At 35.0% G+C, this 13,321-nt stretch overlaps 1 protein-coding gene across 1 annotated transcript in view; it reads right to left on the bottom strand.

Annotated features, from left to right (window-relative positions):
- Positions 1-1,071: 1,071 nt before the first annotated feature.
- The window catches only part of LOC150097135 (transmembrane protein 130-like), a 56,587-nt gene continuing 44,337 nt past the window's right edge, over positions 1,072-13,321 (bottom strand). Inside the window, exon 6 of the mRNA XM_090407377.1 lies at positions 1,072-1,753. Within this exon, the coding sequence (XP_090263503.1) occupies positions 1,455-1,753 (299 nt within the window). The 3' untranslated portion in view covers positions 1,072-1,454. The remainder of the gene's footprint in view (positions 1,754-13,321) is intronic.

Below are 13,321 nucleotides of genomic sequence, written 5' to 3'. Positions count from 1 at the left end.
GTTTAGAATTATAGTGCCTAAAGAATTGAATGCTGGAGGAATGGACAACTGTGCATATAAAACTTCAAGTCAAGGAATTAATGTGTGTTACCTTAATTCATAAGTGATTAGTAGTACTTCATGCAAAAACATTTGATTAAGTGCATTGTATCCGTTGATTAATTCAGTTATTGCTTAGAAGATTTATTTTAATAAGTGCCGTTTATTGTTAAAAGTGTTTGTAAGTTGATGAAGAAAGAAGATTATCGGTAAGAACGTTCCAACCATTAATATTCCTATGCAGAGATGCGAGTGTGTTTCATCCTAGAATTTCCTTATATTAACAGTAACTATTGCGAAGATTAGCTGAAGTGTAAATTTAAAGTGTTTGCTTGTAAAGTGGTGTTACTGCGATTTTATTGTATTTGGAACTTAAGGAACTGTGAGAAGACTGTATTAGAGATAACAAATTTACCATTGTCTGAGTTTGTATGACAGTATTATCAGAAAGGCTGAAGTGTTTATAATAACTTAATTAGTGATTTGATCTTAAGTGTAAAATTTGTGATTTTAAAATCAAATGTTTGTTTTTGTTAATCAAAAGTTGTATTTTGCCTGAATCTCTTTTACTGCACCATTCATAAAATATTCAAACCAAAGCAGGTAAATTAAGTTAAATATTCTCGGCCAGTATATATAATAACATATAAAGGAAGGGTAGTTGAGAGTTAATTTATCTTCAATTCTTGAACTAATTCAGATATAAAGTGGTGCAGTCTTTAAATATAAATTTTCTTTATATTTGAATTAGAAACCAACTTACAACTTATCAATTAGTTAAGAACATCGTAATAGTAATCATGTCAGATCCAAAGTATAGATTGGGAACAAGTAGGATCCAACACTGGTACTATATAAAAGTCACAGATGACTTTTTTGGAACAGACAATTAAAAATAAAGTAATTCTTGATCTTGTAAAAACTGTAATGGTGAAAATGTTCTGCATCATATGTATGAAACAAATTCTCAATAGGAAAACACTGTAATAACAAAAATTACAAGAAAATAACTAATAAAAATAATAACAGAACACGAGTTCAAAATCATTCGAGGAATTATTTAAAATACAGTTCACAATCTGCTATTATCAAATGGTAACAATAAACAATGGAATGGAAACAGTGCTGCTTAGAAATATTCTAAGCAGCACTGTTTCATTCATAAAATATTCTAAATACACATAATAGAAAATAAATTTTATTTTGTACAACACAATCTTTATAGGAACAGAATAATGGCAGTTTTTTTAAATATACTTTAAACAGTATTTCTACATTTTTAGTTATCTGAAGATTATCAAAATCTGTACAATATAAAGTAGCAAAATAACTTTCTATATAAATATCTTTTTATAAAATGCAAAAAAGAAAAAAAAATCCTTCAGATCACAGACTTCTTTGAATGACACAATTTGCTACTGAATGGAACCATACTCTCCAGAACTAGAAAACTTTTCAGATGTCCATAATGCAGAATTTTCCCCTCCTTCATCAACACAGATAACAGATTTTTTAATGGTACCACAAAGTTGTTCCCAAAAAGTGTGAACTATACTTTGTTGAGAAGACTGCAAGAAATCAAAGTCTGCTGTTTCTATGAGCACTTTTTGCCTATCGCGGTAGTAGATGACAAATCCAGCAGCAATGATGATGATGGCTAAAATAGTACACACTACTGGTATGATGACAACAGATAACTGAGGCTTATGAGACACTAAAATAAATAAATAATAAACATCAAGGAAAGTCATGTCTTTAGCATGAACACAATTTTTTCATGAAAGTGAAGATGAAATGACATTTTCAAATTAAAATAAATACCTATTCCTTGCTTGAATTTAAACTATCCCCAATTCAATGATTAAAATAATGCTATGTAATATTAGTATTATTTTTATATCCTTGTAATATCTTCAATCCACTAGATATTTTATTAACAGGGAACCTGATTGAAATAAATAAAGTAGCCAAGTCTTATAACCACAGTCTGCTGAATACTTGTGTTCAGTCAGCGTACTTGTGAGGAAAGAACCTGAAGTAGTCTCTTCCTCACAACAGAGATCTATCCCAGGCAAGTGATCCATCTAGTCAGATACATCTACATAAGCAATTTGAATAAATAATGAGAGATAAAATTATCTATTGCAATTCAAATTATTTACATGTAAAATAATTTTGTCTTGACAAAATGAGTATTTCCAATTTCTTGAAAGTCAGCAGAGAAATATCAGGAAAAAAAAATCTTAAATTTTAAAATTAATTAAAATATGCATCAAGCAGACTTATTTATTCAATTTTAATAAAATGATACTTTCTATAAAAACAATGTGAGGAACTTAATTATTTTTCTTCTTAAAAAAGAAGAAATGAATTGTATTATTTCCAAAAATTATTAATGAATACTATTAACGTATAGCAGCAGTGTAAAGCAGATTTCAGAATGATGACCTAAAAATTTAGCCTTTCTTATCTTGCATTTCGAACCAGTGTTAAAAGTTTTAACACTTGAAGCCAAAGTCACTTTGCAATCTATGCTATTTTTTTTTTACATGAGAAATGAAATTAATGTGCACCTTGCAGCAATTTTGGATGTGAGCTCTGGTAAGGGACAGGAATTTTAGTTGTCCATAAGCAAATTACACACTAATTAGTATATCGGAAGTAGTTGTTAAGTTATAGGAAAAAATTAGTTTAGGGAGAATTCAGAGAATAGGAAGGCAGCAATATGATGCTCTATGAGGTGACAGCAGGACTGTGAAGGAGGAGGGTCTTGTCTTAGTAATTTACTTTATTTTAGAAAGTAACGACCAAGCTTGATAACAGAAATCTTTGTACTGCGATACTGATGAACTTTGTAAAGACATTCAACAGAATACTGCACAGACTCCAATTATATAAATTGAAGCAAATGGGCATGAACACAAAGCTGGTGGCACAAATATCATGAACAGTATACTGGTATTAAAATAAAGAGAAGAAAGTGACCAGCAGTGTGCACCACAATGCTTTATACTTGGACCATTGCTATTCAATTTGTTTATCAGTAGTACTGACAATGATTTGTGGGGAATATTCAGTTGTTTGCTGATGAATGATGCTAAACCAGGGAGGGAAATAGTGGCAAAAGGTGATGTAGAGATCCTACAGGAGATTTAAATAGACTGATAGTCAAAGTATAAAATTATGCACTCATTGCTAAAAAGTTGTAAGCTGCATTATGAGATTGAACTGAAAGAAATTGATGAAATTAGGATCTAGGGACAATAATGAATAAGAGGATGAAATTCAGAAGACAAAAACACTCAAAGGAACACCTTAGATATATTTAAAAGTATGCTGGGCAAGCAAGATAATAAATCATTATCCTTCTCTATAAAGCTTTGATATCATCACAGATTACTCTGCATAGATTTGGTTGTCTGGGATTTTTTGGGGATATGGAAGTGGTAGAAAGAATTCAGAGGCAAATGAACAAATTGGTAACTGGAGTACTCTCTGAATAAAGGTTTGTAGGTTAAAAGTTCAATAGAGTAGACAATATTTTTCAAAGCATGACCAGACAGGAGAGAACAAGGACCTAGGCAGGGATAGCAGTGAATAAGTAGAATGAGTCATCAGATGCAGCAATGAACAAGTTTAAAGAGAGGTATGAGGGCATTTGTAAATAATGGTTAGTGTGGGCCTCCCATAATGAGTATTCAATCTTTAGAGGTACCTGTGGCATAATTCAAATTAATAACTTAACACATAAAACCAACAGTAATAACTTTAATGAATTAAAGGTACAAATATTTTGTACTGAAAGTAACAGTACATCATCAGTGTAGAAGAAACAGTTAAAGGAATGGAATACAAAGTACAGAACAGTTGGTGGATTAACAATTAAATTGCTGCCACGTACCAGAAGATTAATATTAATAAAATATTATTAAATAATTCTTAACATCAATCTTAATTTTCTTTCCACCACATCCCCAAAAAATCCCAGACAGGCAAATCTATGAAGAGTAATCCAGATGTGGTGATATGAAAGCTTTATAAAGAAGGATAATGATTTGTTATCCTGCTTGCCCAGCATGCTTCTTAATATATCTAATATCTTCATCCATGCATTCAATTCACCATGGAAAACGAAAAGTCTGGTAGTTTACCATTCTTGGACATCCTCTTTACATGCACATCCTCTGGTACTCTGTCAACAAGTGTCTATTGAAAACCTACCTTTACTGGCAGATAGATTCATCAAAAGTCTGCTCATCACACCTCTCAAAAAATTGCATTATCAAATCTTTAATTAATAGAGCACATAAAGTATGCTCCTCCCCATTAAGCTTACAACAAGAACTTTTCACTATAAAAAAGTTAATAGAATCTAATGGTTACAACCCTAATCAAATCTAGCAGATAATTGACTCCTATGTTCCAACACCTCAGGATTCTTCAACAGACCGCAGAGTTCCAATTACTTATATTTCAGGCATCTCAGAACCTATTGGCAGAATTTTGAAGAAGTATTCTCTTATTCCCACATATTTTCCTATCAACAAAATTTCTCACTTGTTGCCATCTACAAAAGAACAAATTGGCACCTCTATCATTAGCTGGTGTTTACCAGATACCATGCGAATGTAATTTATCATACTTTGGACAAACAAGCCGTTCTGTGGAAAAAAGAATGAAGGAACATCAGTATTATATCGAATACATGAAACCTCATAAGTCTGGTCTAGCACAACATAGCATCGACACTAAACATAATATCCAGTGGGATAAAGCTTGTCTTCTCCACAGATGCAAGTTTAAACATGAACGCCTTTTTAAAGAAAGTTGCGAAGCCCCTTTTACATTGGCAGAATTTGAATCGAAATGACTCTCTCTCTCTCCCAAAAGTTTGGGAGAGTCTCATCTTATGCAACCATCAATGAAATAGTTATGAAGAATTATTTAATAATATTTTATTAATATTAATCATCTGGTACGCAGCAACAATTTGATTGATAATCCACTGACTGTTCTGTACTTTGTATTCCATTCCTTTAAATGTTTGTTCTACACTGATGATGTACTGTTACTTTCAGTACGAAATATTTGTACCTTTAATTCATTAAAATTATTACTGTTGGTTTTATAGGTGTTAAGTTATTAATGATGAGTATTCAGACTCTAAAGAGATGACCATGTAATAACAGAGTAATACAGAAATAAAATGGCTGGCATGGTAACAGTGTCACATTGTACGAATAATGAGAAATTGTGGAAGAACAAAGGCAATACTTATAATGTATTACTGTATTTCAGATGTACATTTGCACATTTAAATATTGATCAATATTTACATTGTATTACTGTCAAAATTAGTCAACGTTTACATTATATAGTTTATAGTTTAAAGTTTAAAAGAAGATATTCCATTATTTTTCAATTCATTCATTCATTCATTGCATTTCGTATGGTGATTCAAACAGCCATGAGCCCCTTTTATGGGGAGGTATGGCACCGCCTCAATCCTCCCTATTTTTATCCGGACTGGCATAGCTGACAATTCAGACCTATGGCTGGAGGGATTGTCTTAAGTATTCCTGACTGTATCCATGTGTGTTCACGGGGGCTGGTTTGCCTACTTGCAGGATGAAAAATCCCAGATAAACTGGGGGAAAACCCTGCTGTTGATGCCCAAGACCAGCTAATTTGGCTATGGCTGAAGAGGATCCTTAAGCTCCTCATGTCATCGACGGGAATCGAGCCTAGAACACTCCTTCCCCAAGCATATGGTTGCAAAGCGCATAGCTATTAGGCTAACCGCACGGGTATTTTTCAATTAATGGGTTTTAATGTGGAGAGATAATTTTAGGTGTATTTTCAGCAGTGAGGCCATATTTGTTCTTTTTCTCTCTCTCTTTCTGATTCATTCTGTTGTGACAGCAAGTATATTGTACCATTCAAAAATGATGTAGTGTGAGAAGGTGGGACAGTAGTGTGTAAATGTTCCCCTTTGGTTACCTGATACCTTCTCAGTACAAGAGGGAGTTTCTCCACTAGATGTTACTGTTCTGGCCTACTTCCTCTTTGCCTCCTTATATGATATGTTCTATTCAGCTTTGATCCTTTGTATCTCCTTTTCATTCTTTGCTTTTGAATTGCTCAGGAGTAGAATGGATGTAGTCTTAGTCCATTTTCAAAGTATTTTACTGCCACACTGGTTAGATATGAAGAGCCTTGACAGGTGGCCTGAGCAAAATCATATTTCTGACATTTAAAGATGTCCAGACCTGTTTCAACCTTTATTGAGGTCTCATCAGTGAGAGCCTGTCCTAGAGGTGGTACTAAGGTTAAAGTAATGTAGAAGTCATATTTTCATATACGAGTAGCCAAAAGGTGTCACCTTATTATTAAAATACTCTGCATTAGAGATAGTTGGAAGTTTTTCCACTTGGTTATACTATAAATTAAAGATACCAAGATATTATATACTTGGTTTAATCCTTTATCCAAGTGTAAGCAAACAAAGTTTGCACCTGAAATATAATCAGGACAGGGCAACTTGTATATAGAAGCTATACAGAAGTATATAGAAGAGTTGTCCTGTCCTGATTATATTTAAGGTGCAAACTTTGTTTGCATACACTTGAATAAAGCATTAAACCAAGTGGAAAAACAGCTTAGAAAACTCTCTTACCCTCTCTCCCCCACTGGTCATACAACATCCTATATATAAAATCTCTATTTTAAAACGTCTAAAATCTAACTTTCAATAATACAGATATATTGGTTAGCTTTCACCTCACCTCACTGTTTACCAATTTTTCCTTGCATGACACTCTTAAAAAACGTTTTTCCTTCTGATATTTTAGTTGAAACTTGAAACATCAATTATGGATAGTTTTCTTGGAAGAACAAAATTTATAAACAAACAAACTGGACCTAAATTAGCTCAAATATTTCACTTGCTCTAATGATTTCCCACTGAGATACAGAAACGGGTCACGTAAGGATCAATGCCAAATAACTGGGAGGAGACCTCCACATTACCTTTCAGGAATGTAGAGTCGACTGGGGATTCTGACCTAATGTGCAACCCTCACCTTCATGTGGAGCACCCCATTAGCTGGCAATTTGGTACTTAGCTGACCAAATTGTACTCTATATATTAGCTTAAATCGTAAATGCATATGATGGTACATGATGAGATTTCATGCTGGCTGGGGTGTTGATTGGTTAAACAAGGGTGGTTTTTGTCAGGGAATCAAGGCAAACAGCAAAGAGTCAGCTACTGGAAGAAACTCCAACTCAACATCTAGAAGAAGAATAAACCCAGCATCAGAAGAACTGAAGATAGGAACCATCAATATAAGAAGTATTAATATAAAGGACATCAAAGTTGCAGAAGAAATGGAAAAGTACCACATGGACATAACTGGCATTACAAAAGCAAAGAAGATTAAAACAGGTGAGATTTTTAAGTATAGGATGTTGAAAGTTTATTTTTCACTTGGTTAGACTATAATAAATTTAGTTTAATCCTTCATCCAAGTGTGAGAAAACAAAGTTTGCACCTGAAAGTATCTTCAAGACTGGGGTAAGGTGGTAACAACACCGGGCAACTCGTTGCAAAGGTGGCACAAACTAACTTCACTCCTATCTCAGTATCTTCAATAATGCAAAACACATCTCCTTGCAGATATGTATAATGTTATGCATTAAGGGAAGGGCCACTACCCAGACTAGTTTCGACCTTTATTGAGGTCTCTTCAGTGGGAGCCAGGCCCAAGTGGAAATACCAGGCAGAAGCATTAGCAAGGTCATCTCCACTAAGTGAAAAATAAACTTTCAACATCTTTCTCTAAATCCAGAGTAATTTAATAAAAAGGAGGCACACCATTTGGCAACTCCTATAGGTGGAGATGACCTTGCTAATGCTTCTGCCTGGTATCTCCACTTGGGCCTGGTTCCCACCGAAGAGCCCTCAATAAAGGTTGAAACTAGTCTGGGTAATGGCTCTTCCCTTAATGCATAACATTATGCATATCCGCAAGGAGATGTGTTTTGCATTATGGGAGATACTGAGATAGGAGTGATGTTAGCTTGCTCCACCTTTGCAACGAGTTGCCCGGTGTTGTACCACCTTACTCCAGTCCTGAAGATACTTTCAGGCGGAAACTTTGTTTGCTCACATTGGATAAAGGATTAAACTAAATTTATTTAAGTATTGGATGTTACATTCAGACAATAATGATCCAGGAAAAAGGAAAGGAAAGGAAGGAGTAGCGATAGCATTCAATACAAAACATGAAGATAAACTTCTTGATTGGGAGACAGTTTCAAATCGAGTGATGTGGACACACTTCAAATTGAAAAGAACAGTTTGTAAAAAAAAATTTTAAAAAGAATTTAAAGTTGAGCAGCTTTTACAGGTAAACTGTAGACTTGATTAAATGAATGTTATTCAAGAAAATTTGAAGCAGTTTGAAAATGAGAACAAAAGCTTGAAGTATTGGTGGCTAACTCCAAAGAAGACAATGACTGATTCAGCTAGGGAGGTATGTGGCAAAGTTGATGTAATGATGGGCATGGTGGACATAAAAAGTTAAAGAAACAGTTTTGGAAAAAAAGAAAGCATACCAGAAGTTACTAGCAAACAAGTCAGCAGATGCTCTAAAAGAATACAGAGATTAATGTAAGAGGGATGAGCTATATGTAAAAGTAGCTAAACGAAAGTCATGGGAAGACTTCAGTAAGAATATAGAAGGTAAATATCAGGAAGGTAATAAAATGTCATCACCATCAAATTCCTGCCTTGTACCATCAGGGGGGTGTACAGGATATGATAGTACTACATGAAAAATTTACATCATTACTAACTTCCTATCTACAATTTTCCTCCAAATCAGTCTGCTACCTATCAAGACTCCAACATTATCAGATCTTATATTTCTATATTCTAAGGCACTTTTAACTGTATCAATCTACCTATATCTTGGTCTTCCTGTAAGTTTTTTTTCCTGCCAACCTGGCAGAGAACACTTGTTTTGTTAATCTTTTCTCAACCATTCTGTTTAAGTGACCATATCACCTGAGATTAGCTCTGCTTGGATGCTGACAATGTCAAGTTCTTTTCTAATATCCTTGTTTTTAATATGATTTGCCATTGATGCCATCTTTCTCAGACCTCTCATAATCTGCGGTCTCTAGTCTTTGATCAAGTGTTTTTACTTCTGACCCAGCTCTCAGATCTGCAAGTTAAAATTGATTTGAATACTTCATGTTGGAGGCTTAATGGATTTTTTACAACACTCAAAAAGAATTAAAATAGAATTTAATACTTCCTATATTTCGTCCTAGTCACTAGGCCATCTACGGGGATTACAAAAACAATTAATGTAACATGCACACACAAATCTAACAATACTAAGCCCAACCACGTGGGTGACACTAAAGTGACCTAGATAGAACTTTACAGCACGTTACATTAATTGTTTTTGTAATCCCCGTAGATGTCCTAGTGACTAGGACGAAATATAGGAAGTATTAAATTCTATTTTAATTCTTTTTGAGTGTTGTAAAAAATCCATTAAGCCTCCAACATGATGTGCTCACAGCACTTAAGCCTCTACACATGATTTGAATATTATCTTGTATACAGCTAATTTAGTGTTTTGACTAATTTCTCTCTTATTCCATATAAATTTATTCAGTTGATTTCCTACCATACCAGCTTTGTTGATTCTGTTGTCTTTCTTATATGTTCTTCTTTTCAATATGAAATGCAATTTTATTGTGCTCAAGACCAAATAGTGATCACTTCCAATTTCAAATCCTCTGTACACTCTGGTGTCCTGCACCAGGGAGAAAACATCTATCAACAATAACATAGTCAATGAGACTTTTTCTTATTCCTTGCCTCTTCTCTCCATATGATTTGTGGAACATTGTGTTGTAATTTTTAACATAAAATGCTCCACATTTTATGTTGGAACATTGTGTTAGTAATAGCCAGTCCATGTCCTGAGCAGAAATCCAACAGGTATTTGCCATTATTATTAGCTTTGGTCTTGTCTCCAAATTTTCCCAAAATATTTTTGTATGTCTGATAATCATTTCCTACTCTGGTAATAAAATGTTCTGGAGGCTATTTAAAAGGCTTAAAAATGGAAGAAAGAGAATATTCTAAAGGAATCAAAGATGATAAAGTGACATGCCGGCCTGGTTGGCCAAGTGGTTAGCGTACCCACTCTCCAGCCAAAAGGCTGCGGGTTCAAATCCCACCGTGGGCATGGATGTTTGCGATTGCCTGTGGAAATACTAGTGGTGGTGGTGGTAGTTGTGGGGGGGTAGATGGCGTTGGTGTAGTTGGTGGATTGAGTGGTGAAGATGGAGAGTTGTAGAGTAGGTGCCCTCCCTCGATGAGTCTTTGGACTCCCTGTAGGTGTCACGTAATAATAATGAAGACTATTGCTGAAAGACTGTCAAACAAAACAAGCAGTAACAGAACCAGACTGGAACATTCTCAAGAGGAATACAAAGAGGAATATATATTATCACCTGAGGAAGAAACCCCCCCCCCCCCCCCCATTAAAACCTTGAAACGCAGAAAGCCTGCTGAGTAGATGATATTCAACCAGAAATGCTTAAATATGGAGGTATAAAAGTTTTGCAGTGATACACTGAATAATTCAGAGGGCCTGGTCAGCAGGTCGAATTCCTGATGATTGGAGTAGAGCTCTCATAGTACCCATCTATAAAAAAGGGAATAAAGGTAAATGTGAGATTTACACATGAATTTCTCTATTAAGTGTTCAATGTAAGATTCATATTACCATACTGGAAAAGAGCTAAGAGAGATTGTGGAAGAGAAACTTGGAGAACAAGCTAGGTTCAGATGAGAGGTTTTCAAGATCAGATTTTCGCTTAGTTATACTACAATTTAAAGATGACAAGAAATTATATTCTTGGTTTCATCCTTTATCCAAGTGTAAGCAAAGTCTGATTGTGAAGTAACTTCACAACTGGGCTACTTGTATATAGAAGTTAATGACTTCACGCTAATTGCCTTAGTATCCCATAATGCAATGTACATATCCTTACGGACATGTATTATTATGCAGGGGTCTTCAACAATGGCCAGCGGGCCACCTGGCTTTTGAAAAAATAACTACTTAAAATTAAAACGTGATTAAATAAAAAATAATTTTAATGGGACCACTAAGCTATACTGCGGTATTTAGAACTGTAAGATGCTTTCCAGATTTACAAGGAACGGTGTGCATTTCATACTTTACATAAAATCCTATAAAAATCAATATTAAATAGACATGCTTCTTCAGCCATCTACTAGCGTCAATTGGTACTTAAGTACTAGTACTAACTTATTTAATTAAGGGGATAATAAATCCCTCATTATTTCGTCATGTCAGCCATAGCCTATTGTGGTTTTATATTGCCAGAATTTTTTCATAGTTGAGACATATTTAGCTTGGCTCTTTACTAATAGTACTAACGTCGCAGGTAGATGACTGAAGCAGTAGTTCATTCGAATGCACTGTCTAGTGCCTTCCAGATACATCTCAAAGGTTCTCGATACTTCATTATTTTCATATAAATACAAGAGGATCTCATCCACAGCCAGTCAGTCAGTTGATATGAGTGTACGCAGGTTTGTCGTGTCAGCCATAGCTTATTGTGGTTTAACATTGCCAGACTTTTTTTCATTAGTTGAGACATATTCAGTGGATAATAACCATTACATGGCCATTTTGAATCATTTTTTGGGTTCACCTTCCATCATTATGGCATCTATGAGTAAAAAGCGTAAATCAAGTGATTCTTGTCAGGTTTTTAATGAAAAGTGGACCAATTTGTACTTTTTTGTGCCGATCGACGAGCCAGTTTGTTTAATTTGTCATGAGTCAGTGTCAGTATTAAAAGAATACAATATAAAACGATACTATGAGACAAAGCATGCATCCAATTTCGATCACCTTCAAGGGCAGTTTCATGTGGACAAAGTGAACCATCTCCAAATTGATTTAAAATGATAGCAGGGTATGTTTAAATGGCAGAGGGAAGAGAGCGAAGCATGTGTCAAAGTAAGTTATATAATAGCTGAAAAAATTGCTAAAAATCAAAAGCCTTCTTGGACGGAGAGTTTGAAAGTGTGTCTCGTCACTGCTGGGGATATTCTGTGCCAAAATAATAGGGAAGTGTTTAAAAACAGAGTTTGTGTGGGGTAACTGTAGCATGACGTTTCGAAGAACTTGCCAATGACATTGAAGGAACTTTAAAAAAACGGTCGTCTGAATTTACGTCATATTCACTTGCTTTAGATGAGAGCAAAGATGTGAAGAATACAGCACAACTGGCTATGTTTGTCCGTGGCACTGATCAACAATTCGATGTGACAGAAGAACTGCTAGGGCTCGTACCTATGAAGGGAACGACAAAAGGCACTGATATTCTTGAAGCTGCCAAGAAAATGCTCCAGCATTTCGAACTCAACTTAACCAACCTTGAGGATGTGGTAACTGATGGTGCCCCTAATATGGTGAAAAAGAAGGAAGGGTTTGTTGCACTGCTACGGAAAGAACCGGAACTAGAAGGAAAAGATTTCGTCCATTACCACTGTTTAATCCACCAGTATGGCATGAAGGTCTTACATACAAATTTCTTAGCATTGTCCCATGTAAACGGACTGCACACTTAATTTCCTCTATGCTCACTGAACATTTCTTTCAAGTTATATTAGGAAATAAAATGTCCTGACAACGAAAACTTAATAATGGTCTTTCACAAGGGTCAGTACTGGCACCCTTACTTTATAAGGGTGCCAGTACAATCTTTATAATCTATACACATGAATTGTCTGCTACCATCTCATGCAAGTTCTGTTATGCTGATGATACTGTAATTGCCATTCAACACAAAAACATGAGTCAGGCTGAAGAGGTACTTACAAAAGATCTGAAAACAATAGGTGAATATTACAAAAAATGGAGGCTCCAGCTCAATCCAGACAAAACAGAAGTATCAAGCTTTCACCTTAATAATCACATGGCAGATGTCACTTTACATATCTTCTTTGAAGGATGTTTACTACGACACAATAAGTTTCCAAAGTACTTGGGCATGACCCTGGACTGCACACTCTTACAAGCAACACCCAACAAATGTTTCTGCTAAGTTAAGAACCCGTAACAACATAATACAAAAACTAATAGGCATGACATGGGGAGCAACAGCTGATAATCTGTGGATTACAGCTCTTGGTCTAGTTTTCTCTGTTGCTGAA

Source organism: Typopeltis vanoorti, chromosome 17 (genome assembly GCF_054136105.1).
Source record: "Typopeltis vanoorti isolate ZY-2024b chromosome 17, IOZ_Tvanoo_1.0, whole genome shotgun sequence".
NCBI lineage: Eukaryota > Metazoa > Arthropoda > Arachnida > Uropygi > Thelyphonidae > Typopeltis > Typopeltis vanoorti.
Note: the sequence above shows the minus strand (reverse complement) of the source record. Positions and strands in the feature narration are given on the sequence as shown.